Source organism: Gekko japonicus, unplaced genomic scaffold (genome assembly GCF_001447785.1).
Source record: "Gekko japonicus isolate JY-2015 unplaced genomic scaffold, Gekko_japonicus_V1.1 scaffold211, whole genome shotgun sequence".
Lineage (NCBI taxonomy): Eukaryota > Metazoa > Chordata > Lepidosauria > Squamata > Gekkonidae > Gekko > Gekko japonicus.
In genome coordinates this window covers 626,085-641,011 of record NW_015164187.1, presented here as the reverse complement: position 1 = coordinate 641,011, position 14,927 = coordinate 626,085, and the positions used below count along the sequence as shown (strand labels likewise).

The 14,927-nt window shown below is 41.5% G+C and overlaps 1 protein-coding gene across 1 annotated transcript; it reads left to right on the top strand.

Moving 5' to 3' along the window:
• The first annotated feature begins 2,191 nt into the window (after window positions 1-2,191).
• Window positions 2,192-14,284, top strand: EIF6 (eukaryotic translation initiation factor 6). Its single transcript, XM_015408201.1, has 6 exons — window positions 2,192-2,501; window positions 4,103-4,188; window positions 4,839-5,014; window positions 8,545-8,721; window positions 13,032-13,213; window positions 13,969-14,284. The coding sequence occupies exons 1-6, from the start codon at window positions 2,395-2,397 to the stop codon at window positions 13,976-13,978; spliced, it is 738 nt and encodes a 245-aa protein (XP_015263687.1). The 5' UTR covers window positions 2,192-2,394; the 3' UTR covers window positions 13,979-14,284.
• The last annotated feature ends 643 nt before the right edge of the window (window positions 14,285-14,927 follow it).

Here is a 14,927-nt window from a genome sequence, read left to right as displayed (position 1 = left end):
AGTGTGGGCAGTTCAGGAAAAAGTATATAACCTGTCTGGAGCGGGCTGTACTTCCCCTTGATAGTTTACCTTTTCAGTGTGGTCCCGAGCTCCTTACTGTTTAGGTGGTGGAGGCAGCAAGGAAACACTTTTTACCAATCTAAGTTACCCTGCAAGCAGCAGCCATTCCTGGAGAAAGCAGATCCTGGCACTGTCACACATACTTAGGTAACATCAAGGATAGACTACTGCATATGACTCTATATGAGGGTGTGTTTGAAGGCTCTCTGGAAACCTCAATGGGTACAAAATATGGCAGCTAGGATGTTAACTGGAATTTGCAACAATGAGCATATAAACCAACTGGTTTATCAACTTTGCTGTCTCCCAATTTATGCCCAGGCCTAATTAAAAATGTAGGTTTGATTTATAGTGTCCCAAAACAGCCTAGATCCAACCCCCCAAAGGATTGTCTCCACTCATGTGAACCTGTCCAGGCCTTGAGGTCAACAGATAGGGCCCTGCAGAAGGAACCAACACTGAGAAATGTAAGGGTGACAGATACCTGCACAAGAGCCTCTTATGTCTCAGGAGCTTACTGGAATAGCTTCTCTCTTGGCTTTCCACCAAAGTTAAATCACTTTTGGAATAATTTGCTTATTTTATGGATGGATGCCAAGACTGCAATATGTAGATGATTCTGGAACTTGTTTTATCGCCGCTTTGTTTTATTATTTTTAAAATATTTATTGTGTATTGCTGTTTTTACATTGGTGGTATTTTGTTTAGGTCACATTCCTTTTTGTGGGTTGCATTTTATAAGCCACTTTGAGTATTCTTTTTAATAGAGAGAGTTTTCCAAATAATATTAATACATTTCATGTTGGGTTGGGGCTTTTTTTTGGCATTTCAAGGACATACACTCTGACCAATAGCATTTTAGATTGTCTCAGGGCAGGGACCTGCCTTTTTATTTATGTATTTTATTGCCTGAGGCACCATATGAATTGATGGCGCTATTTAAATAGTCAACTAGCAAGTTTGCCTTTTTTCCTGTGAAATAAATGAGGAAATATGACTTGAATTATACAGTTTTTCAACAGCGTTATTTATTGCAATGTTGAATTTCTGTAATGGTGGTTGTTTAATATTGTGCATATGCTATTCCTCTGAAATTTGTATTAATGTAGAAGGAAGGATTTTATTCTGCCATTTGGAGACAGTACCTAGAATCTATCTTTATTATTATTATTAACACTTATATCCCGCCTTTCCTTATAGCTCAAGGCAACTTACCATAATAGTTAAAACTTTGTTGGTCTTAAAGGTGCCACGGGACTCAAACTTTGTTCTACAACAAAATCTTGTAAGCAGCCGATCACTTTTGCTTTAGTACTTGCCACTGGTAATTCAGAAAACCAATGAACTCATACAGTCATTCAGAGTAGTCACCTTTCCTTCTAATAGTCTCTGGCCTCTATGGCATCATGCCCCACTGAAGTCCCTCCCCTCCCCCCAACCCCGCCCTTCTCAGGCTCCACCCTCAAAGTCTCCAGGTATTTTCCAACCCGGAGGTGGCAACCCTACTTGTGGCAGTTTAAAGATTAACACACATTTATTCCAGGATAAACTTTTGTGGACTAGAGCTCACTTCCTTGGACTAGAGCTAGAATTTTAAAAGTCTTTAAGGCGCCACAAGATTCTTGTTTACTGCGAAACATTTCAAATACTCCGAGAAATAGTTGCGTACAAAACAAGAAGCCGCTCATTAATTTCCCCCATTAATGGAGGACTGACGACTTCCGCCGAGCCCCCACCCGGTCTCCACTGTCCCAAGGTCTAGTCTAAACATACATCCACCAGGTGGGAGGTGGCAAGAATACACAGAAGAACTATACAAGAAGGTTCTCAATGTCCATGACGGAGTCGACTGTGCGACTGAACAACAACACCAGGTGGCGCTAAAAAAATAGACGATAGGACGTCGGGCTCCGTTTCAGCCCAGTTTTCTGGTATCTCCCAGGAAGCTGGAAGCCATTTCCGAACAATGGAGGGGGGGGGGGGACGACGCTAGAATTACATTACCGGCATCGCCACTTCCGGTCTTTATTTGAATCGGGTTTCCACTTTTTTCCGCAGTATGTGAAACGTGAAACTATAGAGTTGTCAAAACCTAGAGCGACGCGGCACTTTGACCCTAGAAACATAATTGGCCGCCAACGACGGCTTCGAAGGTTTACCGGAAGGAGTACGCTGTGTGACTTTCTATATCCCGAACCCATTTTAGGGGTTCAGGAAGCGGAAGTGAAGGTCTATGTTTCCGGTCGAGGGGCTGGTGGCCTGTCCGCGTGTCTAGGAAGTAGCCGAGAGAGCTTTCGTTCCCTTTTCGCTGACTGTGCCGGTTCTCTTTCGACCATGGCGGTCCGGGCCAGCTTCGAGAACAACAACGAAATCGGGTGCTTCGCCAAGCTCACCAACGCCTACTGCCTGGTTGCCGTCGGGGGCTCTGAGGGCTTCTACAGGTGACTGGAGAGACCGAGCTCTGCTCTGGGCATCCCTTCCTCTGGGGATGTTGTTCTTGCTGAGGGTGCTGGCCCATCAGCCTCTTCAGACTGGGCCGCCTGAAGCCAAGAGTTCCTTGGCCCGGTTCTGAAGCGGCAGCAGTTTTCGCCTAGTCTAGTCTCAATCTCTTTCTGGGGGCACCGCAGCCGCTTCCTCGAATCTTTTCAAGGCTGTTGATTTCAAAGGCGAAATCCAGGAAAGTGCCTTTTTTGGGCAGTGGTGCTGCCTGATCAGGATTTTCATTTTAGCGGCGCATTCACTGCCTTGACAAGCTGCTTTCTCACTCTCCTATAGTAATTGGGGGGGGGGGGGTCAGACCCTAAAGTATAAGCAGCTTGTCTTTACGCTTCTGACCTGAACGTAACAATTCTTCAACAACCGAACTTCAAAGGGAAGCTAAAGAGAAATTTGTTAAGAAGTTTTAGGCCCCCCTTGGAATTTTAGCAAAACCTGGAGCTTCCTACCCGATCGTGGTGTTAACTAACAGCATAGCTAGTAGATGGGCTTCATTTTCCCTGTGTTCTTTCCTTGACCTTGCTGTCTGAGGGGTTTTTTTCATGCTATGATGTAAAATGATTGTGTAGCAATGATCCATTTAGTGGGCTGTATTTCATGAAAGTTTATACTGAAATAAAAATGTTGTTAGGTCTTTTAGCCACAAGACTGGTTTTGTTGCAGCAGATTAATACATCTGGAATTAGTGATGTATGTGTGCTTTCATGATAAGCAGTATAAAGGTAACATTAAAATGTGTGTTTTGTTTAAAAATTCACTGTACTATGTAGTGAGATGTTTAATGAAGTCAGTTCTGTCTCTGTAGTTGATGTAATTTGTGTGTGTGAGCATCCAAACCAGCAGTTACAGTGCTGATGCTAATTTTTATGAGGAAGTTGCACAGCTTGCAATATATCCCCATTATACTAGTTAGCATTTACACTTAAGTACTTGAAATGCTTCTTGTTTGTGTATATAACTCTTGCAAGGACTGTCATGTAAAGTAAGCCAAAATGGTTAATTTCCTGTTACAGATGGGCGTCTAAACACTGTGGGAAATTCCAGATGGGTAGCCAAATTAACCTATAGCAATACAGCAAAGTTCAAATCTTTTAGCACTTTGGAGAACTGCATTTTCTGGGGTATAAGTTTTCATGAGTCAAAGCTCACTTTTGTTAGACAGCATTGAGAGAAATCATTATGGCTGCTTGGTAACTTTGTAACTGAACTTATATAACCATTACACTACAGTAGCTCTCCAGTGTAGCAACATTTATTTCTGTTCCTATTCCTTTCTGTTTTTTCTTACAAAAGTCTTGTGCCTTCCGAAATTGACATAAGCTTTTGTTTGAATGGCTATGCTCTTGCATTTGTCTGCCCTTTCCCAATCCTTTTTCTTTAACTGCAACCTCCTCTGTTCAAAACACTACTAGTGTTTGTTCAAAACACTATTGGTGAACTTGAATCTACTCCCCAATGGACTATGCAGATTTAATCTGCTAGCAGAGGCCTAGAAACCAACATTGCTACCTTACCACTTTATTTTGCTGTGGTTTTTTTATTTCAGTGTATTTGAAGGGGAGCTTTCTGATACCATCCCTGTAGTCCATGCTTCTATTGCTGGATGTCGGATCATTGGCAGAATGTGTGTGGGTAAGTGAATTCTTCAAACTGATAACTTCCAGAGTCCTTTAAAATAAATTTCCTAGAACATGCCTTTAGTCTTCCTTACTATCCCATCTACCATAGTGGTATTTTGATTTGTAAGAGGACCGGAATATATTAGGAGAACAGTTTCTTCCTGACATAAATAGCTGCAAATAGTTGCATAAATAGATGTACATTCATTGTAGAGTTTAACGAGGATTTTCTCGTAAATATTTATCATGGGTTCTGTCACCATTGGGCTTGAAAGAAAAATCTTCTAAAAACTGCTCTGGGCACTGGGTTGTTATATAAGTATGCTGCATTCATTCCACTTAATTTTATGTCTGAAGGTGGTAACAGGTTGGTCTTACCCTTTTGTGGAGGGTTGCCCTTCACCTTCTTGCTAGATTAGTTTATTCTGTGGATAGATTTCTATAATTTATGAACACTGCTTGTGATACACTGTGATCTAGATTATATGTGTTGAGTGGCAGGGTTGAGCTAGACACACTGGTCAATCCTTCTGGCTCTGTGATTATATGATTTGTTTTCCTTGGTTGCTTTGTAGCATGGGGGTCTGTGGAAGGAAGACTTAAAAGCAGGAGTTGACTCCCTTTTACCCTCATTTTAAGAGCAGCCTCTTTCTTTGTTTCTAGGAAACAGGCACGGATTATTAGTCCCAAACAATACTACAGACCAGGAGCTTCAGCATATCCGAAACTGTCTTCCAGATTCAGTGCGGATCCAGCGAGTGGAAGAGCGCCTCTCAGCCCTGGGCAATGTCACTACATGCAATGACTATGTAGCACTTGTTCATCCAGACATTGACAGAGTAAAGGACTTGTTTTATTTCAGAATCTGACACTACTTTCAACAGCTAAATGTTAAGTTGGTTTGCCCTTGGAGACTTCTGGATTCTACTGGTTTTCAGAATACTCAGAGGGATTTTGAGAACCTTATTGGCAACTCAGTTGAGGCCTTAGTGGGGGGCTGGAATTCCAGGCTCCCTATTTAAGGTTGCATCTTGTATCATCTCACTTCTGCTCAAAGGGCCTCAGTTCCTTGGATTGCTGAGAGAATAGAAGAGGCTGTGGAGAAATCTAGAGTATTGCTGATGAATCAGCACACGCCATAGGACTCACTTGAAAGCCTATGAGGTGGTTGTAATAGGGATGAAGAAATCTTTTTTGCTGCTCTCATCATGTCCATTGAATCTTGTCCAGCTTAACATTTTAAACTTCCACAGAGCTTGTTGAGACCTAGGAAAGATTTACTTAATTAGCATATGATACCAGCTTTGACACACTTGCTAGATTCTTTGTGGATAAAATCCTTCTGATTGGATCTGACCTGAACCTCAGTTTATACGTAAGCCAGGCAGGAGGTGTCAGAAGCACTTTCTGGTCAAATTTGTATCAGTTGTTTTGGATTGGTTTCCTTGATGGATGTCTGCAGAACTACAGGAGGTATGAGGGCCGCTTCCTGCAAATTGGATATGTGCCCTTCATGGCTGTTGCAACCTTGTTTTGAGAAGGTCAGGGTGCCTCTAGCATTTTGTTTTGCTTTTGATGGAAAGAGTTTTTCTGAATTCCTTAACAGAAGGTGCTATTAGGCCTTTGTAGAAGAAGTTTTCTCTGCTGGTAAATGAGCCAGCAAGCTACAGACCAATGGCAAACCTGCATTCTTTGGGGAATGAGATTGAATGGAGTTGTGGCTAAGCAGCCCTAGGTATTCCTGGATGGCACTTTTGCCCTTGACCTGTTTCAGGCTGGGTTTGGGGACTGAAATGGCACTAGTAGCTCTGGTAGACAATCTGTTTGCAAATGGATTGGGGAAATGTGTTGCTGTTCTTGATTTATCTAGCAGCAGCATTTGACACAGTTGATCATTCCCTCATGTTACACTGCCTGGAATTTCAGGCAGATGTACAAAATGTGGCTTTACAATGGTTTCAGTCCTTCCTAAGCAAAGTGCTTAGTTCAGGGGGATTTGGTGTCAGCCCCCTGTGGAGCTGACATGGGGCACCTCAAGCTTCTGTTCTCTTTCTAGAGAAAGTTAATCTTTATGCAAGACCACTCAGTGAGACAGTCTGTAGCTTTGGAATTGGGTGTCATCGATACGCTGATGACACCCAGCTGTATATATCTTCAACTAAGCCATGAGATGCTACTATCAGTTCTTGGATGCTGCCTGGAAGACATGGTCAGGAGGCTACGGGTAAACCAACTGAATCCAGACAAGGCAATGCTTTTTAGAAAGCTAGATTGGTTTATTAATGTTGAATGGTGTAGCTCACAGTATTTTAGACTCTGGCTCACACATTTTTGTCTTAGCTCAGGAAGGATGGCTCCAGAGCAAACTAATTTATGCAGTAGCCAAATTGCTCACTCACAACTTTAATGCCAGTAGCTCACAGAGTAGAATTTTTGCTCTCAAGACTCCACAGCTTAGAGGGAGCATAGGACTCAAGCCTAGGACAATCCCAGGACTTGGCCTTGAGGTTACAGAAGCAAGTTGGTGTTACTTCTAGGGATGCCTTTTTAGTTATAGCTAGCTCGGAAGTTGCAGTCGTGCTTGACTTTAGCCAATCTGGCCGTGTTTATCTATGATCTTGTAACATAGAGGCTTGACTGCTGCAAGATATGAAGACAGTTCAGACTTCAGTTAGTAAATATAGGTCTGGTCACATATTCAGGACATTTTAGAACATTTACATGGCTGCCAGTTTTTCCAGGTCCAATCCGAGATGCTGTTATTGACCTTTGAAGCACTCTGTTGGCTAAGATCCACATTCAGAGAGAACAAAAGGAAGCTTCTTGGGCTGCAATCTGGAGTGCAGGCTGCTTAAATCCAATAGAAGTGAATTGCTTGTTAGCTTGTCAGACGGCTAACCACCTCAGCATCTTTGATATCTTGCCTCTGTTGTTGGTGTAGAAGGCATATGGGTGATGTCTAGGAGGGATGTAAGGATAGCAAATTGGAGCATAGTACTGAGAGTAATCAGATCATTGCTAATTAGGACAAATGGATCCTTGTTTATGCTGATGGTTGCTACTCTTGGGCTTCTTTGAGGCAAACCAGAAGCAGAAGTGGCGGAGTGTGCCTATCTGTGAGCCTGGTCTCACGTGCAGATGTGTTCTGCTAAGGATGTGCTCAGTTTGCCACATACATGTGTGATGTCTGAAGTCAAAGTAGTGCTGTAAAAAGGCTAGAAAAGTGGCAACAAAAGAGGTGACCAATAAGAACTAAAATCATGAAGAAGACAGAAGATGGGAACTCTGAGTGGCCCATGAAGAGATTTTGAATAACAGAGGAGTTAACAAGGTATAGGAATGTAAGATTTGAGTCTTAGGGCAGAGAACTTCTTAAAAGGTGTAAAGATTTCATTTTGCCTTCTGGAGGTGTTTAGTTTTCTGACTTTGGCAGTGGCCTTTAGAAGGGACTATCCAATGGTAGCAGCAACATTGTACTTCATGCATCAATTTAATGCTGAAATACAAACTACATTTAAGTCAGTGGTATTGGTGGATCAATAAATACTGGTGGATCAATAAATACAGCTGTGGTTGGGAAAGAGCTTGCAAGGCATTCACATACAGTTCCCAACTGGTGAGAGTCTGGGATCTTTTCCTTAAGACAGAGTTTTCGATTGGAAGATAAGTTTGCATGCTTGGCTGTTCAGTCAATTCAAGCTCTAATAATAAACTGCAATTTAATTTTCACTCTCCCCTTCCCCAGTGAACGGACAAAAGCAGTGCTTTAAAGACCTATTGCTAGGCAAGTTGCACAAAAATGCCAAGTAAATTTGATGACAAATACCAAAGTTGTATATTCCTGAAAGAACTCAGGAGCATTGAAATACAATCGTAAAGCAATCAGTTCAGTTTAAAAGTCTCATACAGATGCTTTTAAACTGCCATTCTGTTTTCCTTATGTGCACACCAGCAGTGGGAGAAGAGAAAAGTATTTCACATGGCCCATGTGAATTTGGTCTGAGATTGCTTTTGCAGAAGATATGTTGTGTTTCTGGGCGAACCAGTTATTGCTTTTCTTTTGGGTATTAGAATCATAGGCCAGATGTACTGTTGATTCTTTCTCTCCTGTGATTCTATGATCAGAGGTAACTAAAGCTGGCAGTGCTCAGTTGAAACCGATGTAGGTGTGTCTAAATTCTGGTCTTCCTTCTATGGTAGGTTTTGCTTATTAAATGGCAAGTGTAAGCATCAAAAAGGTTAATGTTTTATTACATGAATATTGTTAAAGTGTAATTGGTATGTTGTCAGTTAAAAACAAAAAATTAAGTAAACACAGTTTCATGCCATTGACAGCTCTAATTTTAATCATACTCAATGTTTTTTACAGGAAACCGAGGAGATTTTAGCTGATGTACTAAAAGTAGAAGTATTCAGACAGACTCTAGCAGATCAAGTGCTGGTGGGAAGTTACTGTGCATTCAGTAATCAGGGAGGATTAGTGCATCCAAAGACTTCTATTGAAGACCAAGATGAGCTGTCCTCATTGCTACAAGTCCCACTTGTGGTTAGTATTCTTTCCATTCAGATTTCTCAGCACTCAGTTTCCTTATACTGTGAAGCGCATGACAAGTTGATTCAGAGATGTTCTGACATTTAGGTTTGTGTGAGCAGGCAGTACATACCAGTTACCACCCATCTGTGTCTTGATGTCAGTCACAATAGCCACACCTCAGTTGATTTGTATCAGGAACTTACATTTCTAATTGTTGCCAATTTTCTTAGTAAAACTACTTTTTAGTTCTGCTGCCTTGTGTATGGCATTGAGATAATACAGTGGCACTAAAACAGAAAATATGGAAGTATAATAGAAGTAAGAACATAAGAGAAGCCAATGTTGGATCAGGCCAGTGGCCCATCCAGTCCAACACTCTGTCACACAGTGGCCAAAAATACCAGGTGCCATCAGGCGGTCCACCAGTGGGGCCAGGACACTAGAAGCCCTCCCACTGTTGGCCCCCCCCCCAAGCACCAAGAATACAGAGCATCAGTTGCCCCAGCCAGAGAGTTCCTAATAGCCACTAATGGACCTTTGCTCCATATGTTTATCCAATCCCCTCTTGAAGCCGTCCATGCTTGTAGCTGCCGCTACCTCCTGTGGCAGTGAATTCCATGTGTTAATCACTCTTTGGGTGAAGAAGTACTTCCTTTTATCCATTCTAACCTGACTGCTCAGCAATTTCATTGAGTGTCCACAAGTTCTTGTATTGTGAGAAAGGGAGAAAAGTACATGCTCTATCCCATGCATAATCTTGTAAACCTCGATCATGTCACCCCTCAGTTGTCATTTCTGTAAGCTAATGAGCCCCAAGTACTTTAACCTTTCTTCATAGGGAAAGTGTTCCAACCCTTTGATCATTCTAGTTGCCCTTTTCTGCACTTTCCAATGCTATGATATCCTTTTTGAGGTGTGGTGAACAGAATCACACACAGTATTCTAAATGTGGTTGCACCATCGATTTATACAGGGGCATTATGATACTGACTGATTTGTTTTCAGTTCCCTTCCTAATAATCCCCAGCATAGCATTGGCCTTTTTTATTGCAGTCGCACACTGTCTCAACATTTTCAGTGATCTATCTACTATGACTCCAAGATCTTTTTATCCCATGACTGTTGAGCTTACTTAGGAGCCTTTGATGAGGAACTTTATCAAAAGCTTTCTGGAAGTCAAGGTAAACAACATCTATTGGGTCCCCCTTGTCCACATGTTTGTTCACCCCCTCAAAGAATACTAACAGGTTAGTGAGACAAGATCTTCCCTTACAGAACCCATGCTGCGTCTGCCTCAATAGTTTTTGTTCATCAATGTTCCTACTAATTCTCTCCTTAATAACAGTTTCCACCAACTTACCCGGTATTGATGTCAGACTGACTGGCCTGTAATTTCCCAGATCTCCTCTGGAACCCAGTCCTCAGGAATGGAGGCAGATTTTAAGGAAAGATTACATATTTTTGTCAGGAGATCCACAAGTTCACATTTGAGTTCTTTCAGAACTCTTGGATGTATGCCATCCGGGCCTGGTGATTTATTGGTTTTTAAGTTGTCTATCAGTTGTAGGATCTATTCTCTCATCACCTCAATCTGACTCAGGTCTTACAACACCCCTCCTGAAATCAGCGGTTCTGGAGTGGGCAAGCACTTCTCATCTTCCACAGTGAAGACAGTTAAAAATGCATTCAGCTTCTCAGCCATTTCCCTATCATCCTTTAGTAATCCTTTTACCCCTTGGTCATCCAAGGGCCCCACTGCCTCCCTGGCTGGTTTCCTGTTTCTAATATATTTGAAGGAAATTTTATTATTGGTCTTTTTTTTTTTAATAATATGCTCCTCATATTCCCTTTTTGCTTGCCTGATCACAGACTTGCGTTTTATTTGCCACAGCCTGTGTTCTGTTTTATCAACCTCACTGACTAGCTTTCCGCCGCTTAAAGGAATCCTTCTTACCTTTTACAGCTTCCATTACTTTGTTTGTTAACCACGCAAGCCTTTTTCTATACCTATTTGTGCCTTTCCTAACCTGCAGTATATATTTTATCTGAGCTTCTAGGATTGTAGTTTTAGATTGTCTCCAAGCTTCCCCAGTGGTTTTGACCCTTTTTACTTTTCCTTTCTGTTTCATCTTCACATGTCTCCTCATTTCAGAGAAGTTACCCCTTTTAAAGTTAAAAGTGGTTGTGTTGGTCTTTTTGGGCAACTCCCTATTTATACAAGTGTTGAACTCAATAACATTATGGTCACTGTTCCCATGCGGTGCAATCACTTTTACATCTCTCACCAGGTCTTGGGTGTCACTTAGGTCCAAATCCACGATCGCCTCTCCCCCGGTAGGTTCTGTGCACATTCATTGAGTGTCTAGAAACTCAATCTCTTTTTCCCGACTAGAACACATATCGACCCAATCAATGTGTGGGTAGTTAAAATCACTTATTATGACAGTTATTTTGTCTAGCTGCTTTTAATTCATCATTTTATAATCCTCCTCTATCTTTTGATCTGATTGGCGATGACAAACTCCCAGTGTTAAGCTTCCTTTTGGGCCCACTGTTTCAACCCATAGCATTTCCAGAAGCGAATCCAATTCTGTTCCCTTCTCAATCTTACTGGACTGTATACCCTCTCTTAACATACAGAGAGGAGTCTTGCAGATGTACTCTGAAGCACTGGTCTTGCCCAGAGCATTAAATTAAAGATGGCAATGTCAAAGGTATGCCATCCACTGTGTGTTTCTTTGTATTATATTTAAATGTGTTGACATGTTTTGGCTTCATTCAGGTTCTGAAAGGCTATGCGTGAGCTTCAGGTAGCCTTACTGATGTTCTTTTTGCCAGCTGTTTTTTTTTTTTGCCAATTCAAGTGAGTAATTAATTTCAGAAGGATGAGCTGAGAAGAGAAACAATGACTCTGATGTAAGGCTAGGCAAATGTTCCATTAAGAGCTTTACTTAGACAATAAAAACTTCATGCTGAATGTCCTGGAGTCCTGTGTAGGGTGACTATTAGTCTTCTATTTAACTGTTTGGTCACCTTTTCTCATCTGTTTTTTTAATTCAGGTGCTGCAAGTAGAACCCCCCCTAGTCAATTCAGCTTCATTGTCTTCATGCTGTGATATGGGACATATGACTTAAGTTTATATGCATTGGCAGGTGGCCTAGTTAGTTTGGTGGACTTAGTGCAACAGTGTTTTATTCAGATCATCAGTTCAAAGGTTGCTGCAGCTAAACTTGTGGTTCTGCAAGTCCTGATTCAAAGACAGTAGTGCCGTCCAGTCCATATGGTAGCCTTGCCACATAGACAATGGCATACTGGGTTGCCAATCTCTCCTTCCCAACCGACTAGCCCTAAACCTGAAGTCCGTATCAGTGCAGTAGTAAAGTAATTGAGACATTTGTGCAACAACATTGCCTTCCAAATGATTATAATCTTGTTAAGTGGGGTAAGATCAGGCTCTGTACTCAAGGCATAAGGCATTCCATGATCCTTTCCTTGCATTTTAAAAAATCCCAAGTAGTCTTTGCCAAGCTGCATTAATGCAAAATAGGTGGTGACAGGCTGCTTAAAACTCTGTCCTTCCAGTCCTTTTGTAGCTTGAAATCCACCAAAAAAAAACCCACCGCCCCAGGCGTCTTTTTTATCTGCAAATGGGAAAATCATGGATGAGACGTGGGAACCCCATATCTTTCCCATACAGGTAAAAATGCAGCTTGCAGGAATGATCTTAAGCTAACAAGGATAGACAGCTTTAAAAGGGACTCATGGAGGAGTGGTCCCAAGTGGCTACCTACGAGCCATGGTGACTGAAGGGAGCCTCCGTATCCAAAGGCAGCATGGGAGGGCCTTGGCCCCTGTGACCTGTTTGTTTGGCCCGCCAGGACAGTTGGTTTGTTTCATGTGCTGGTCTAGATAAATCGTTGGTCTGATCCAGCAAGCTCTTCTTATATTCTCAACAAGGACCAGAAGAGAAAGGTTTAAGTAGCCTCCTTCCAACTGTCTTTTCCGCCTAATGTGCTGAAGAATTTCCATGATTGAAAAATGCCTTCTCTTTCCTGGAGGCTCTGGCTCATCTAGTATGTTAAAATACTTCATTTAAAATATTTGTGTTGTCTTTCCACTCTGAAGTACCACTAAGTGGTTATCAAAAACAGTTCCAGGCAGTAGGAATGCTTCACAATATTTTTTTTTTCTAAAAATTCAGTAATTCTGGATGGCATGCATTTATATTTTAATAGTAGGATGTTGATTATTACACTGAGAGAACATTAGGCAAATTTTCTCTTTTTATGATAAGTAATTCTGGCTGTCTCTTTCTGCTTAGGCTGGGACTGTTAACCGTGGCAGTGAGGTGATTGCTGCTGGAATGGTTGTGAATGACTGGTGTGCCTTTTGTGGGCTGGATACAACCAGCACTGAATTGTCAGTTATTGAGAGTGTCTTCAAACTCAGCGAAGCACAGCCAAGTACTATTGCCACCAGTATGAGGGATTCTTTGGTTGACAGGTAGGTAAAAGCTCATTTCCAAATCAAACTAGTAACTCAAGAGGGGTTGAAAGTTGAACTATTATTTTGGAAAATATATTTTTCCTGCTGCTTCTTGTTTGAGCGGTTATCACTTAAAATGTGTGAATACATACGTAGTTCGCTTTTCACAACACTTCTGGTGCTTTACATCACTTCTTGGAAACGATCTTCTGGAAGTGGTAGTGCCATTTTCATAATTCATAGAGGCAAAACAATTCCTGTGTATGCCACCCCCATTTTAATAGACTTTTTGTAGAGAAACTCCCATTGTACAGAAGTTTTCCATGATAGAATACTTTTAAAATTATTGGTTTTGAATATGTTCTAAATCTCTCAGCCCTGCATAGATATGAGGCTGTTTGTAGTGCCATTCTTGATCTTCCAGGATGAGCACACTATCTATATTGTCTGGTTTCTGAAATGATGAAAAGGATGAGTGACTACAGTGAAATGCCCTTGGTCAGTTTATATTTGCATGGTTTGCTTAGCTTTAGAATTGCTATTGATAGGAACAGAATGCCGCTGTCCACTTTTACCTTGGCTCCAGCTATGGGTGATGTTAATGTGCGTGCAATCAGTTGGTAACCTTTGGTATTAATTTCAGTTCATGTGACAAGCTTTGAGTTCTCAGATGGACCTTCCTTAATTTTTAGAGGACAAGGCTGAAAATAAGGAAGCCTTCCTGGAGCCCTTAAGTATTTTTGGCTAACCTTCATTTATGTTCCCTTTTATAGCTTGACATGATGTGCTCCCTGACCACCATGGAAGCTCTGAAGGAGTGAAATGCTCGATTGTGATCTTGACAGCTCGCTAAATTATATATTGTGTTACTCCTGCAGACCTGGAACAGAGTGGCTGAACAACAATGCTTCAAAATCGTGCATTTTTTTATAAATTCCTTCTGGCAAGCAATATTGAATGAGAAATCTTTTATACCCCTTTTGCTGCTTTTGTTTCTTTTTCCCTGTAAATTATGTTCTGTTGCTTTCAGTTTATTTGTGAGATGATAAATCTTTACAGCTCTTAAATGCAGCTGTCATTACTGTAATACACATAGTAACAGTTTCAACAAAAGGACAGCCTATCTCCTGTACTTCTGAGCACGCAGCCTGAGTAGCCATCCTTTGAAAAGCTCCAAGCTAAAACAAAGGATGCCATACCCAGCAAAGGAGTTTCCACCTACTTAGCAGACCAGATCAGCATAGGGAGTCTCTGTGACATTACTTATTGTCTTGCATTCATTCAGTAGCCAAGAGCTCCTTCTTTAAAAGAGTATGGAGTTCCACTGAAGCCAGGATATATTGTGCAAAGCCAGTCGTAACAGTCTGTGTGCTGAATAACAGTGGCATGTATAGACTGGCTTCAGAGGCAATTTTGAGGGTTCTGTTCGTTTTGAAGTCACAGGTTGCTACAATGGTGGTACAGTGATTAAAACCTGTTCCTGGGGAGAAATAGCTGAGTAATTCTGTTATTTCATTCTGTTACCTGTGTCTTAAGCACCATCTGGTGAGAATTGCTCTGCTTTTCTGTTGGCGTACAAGGCTAGAAAGAATCTGTGAAACTAGATTGCCTTTTGAGTTCAGTCTCAATGAGAGAGAGTGCTCTAAAAAGCCTTAAAGCCAGAAATATTACGAACATTGACCCTAGATTTTTTTCATGTGGGGCAGAGCTATGGCAAGTTTAGGATTTTGAT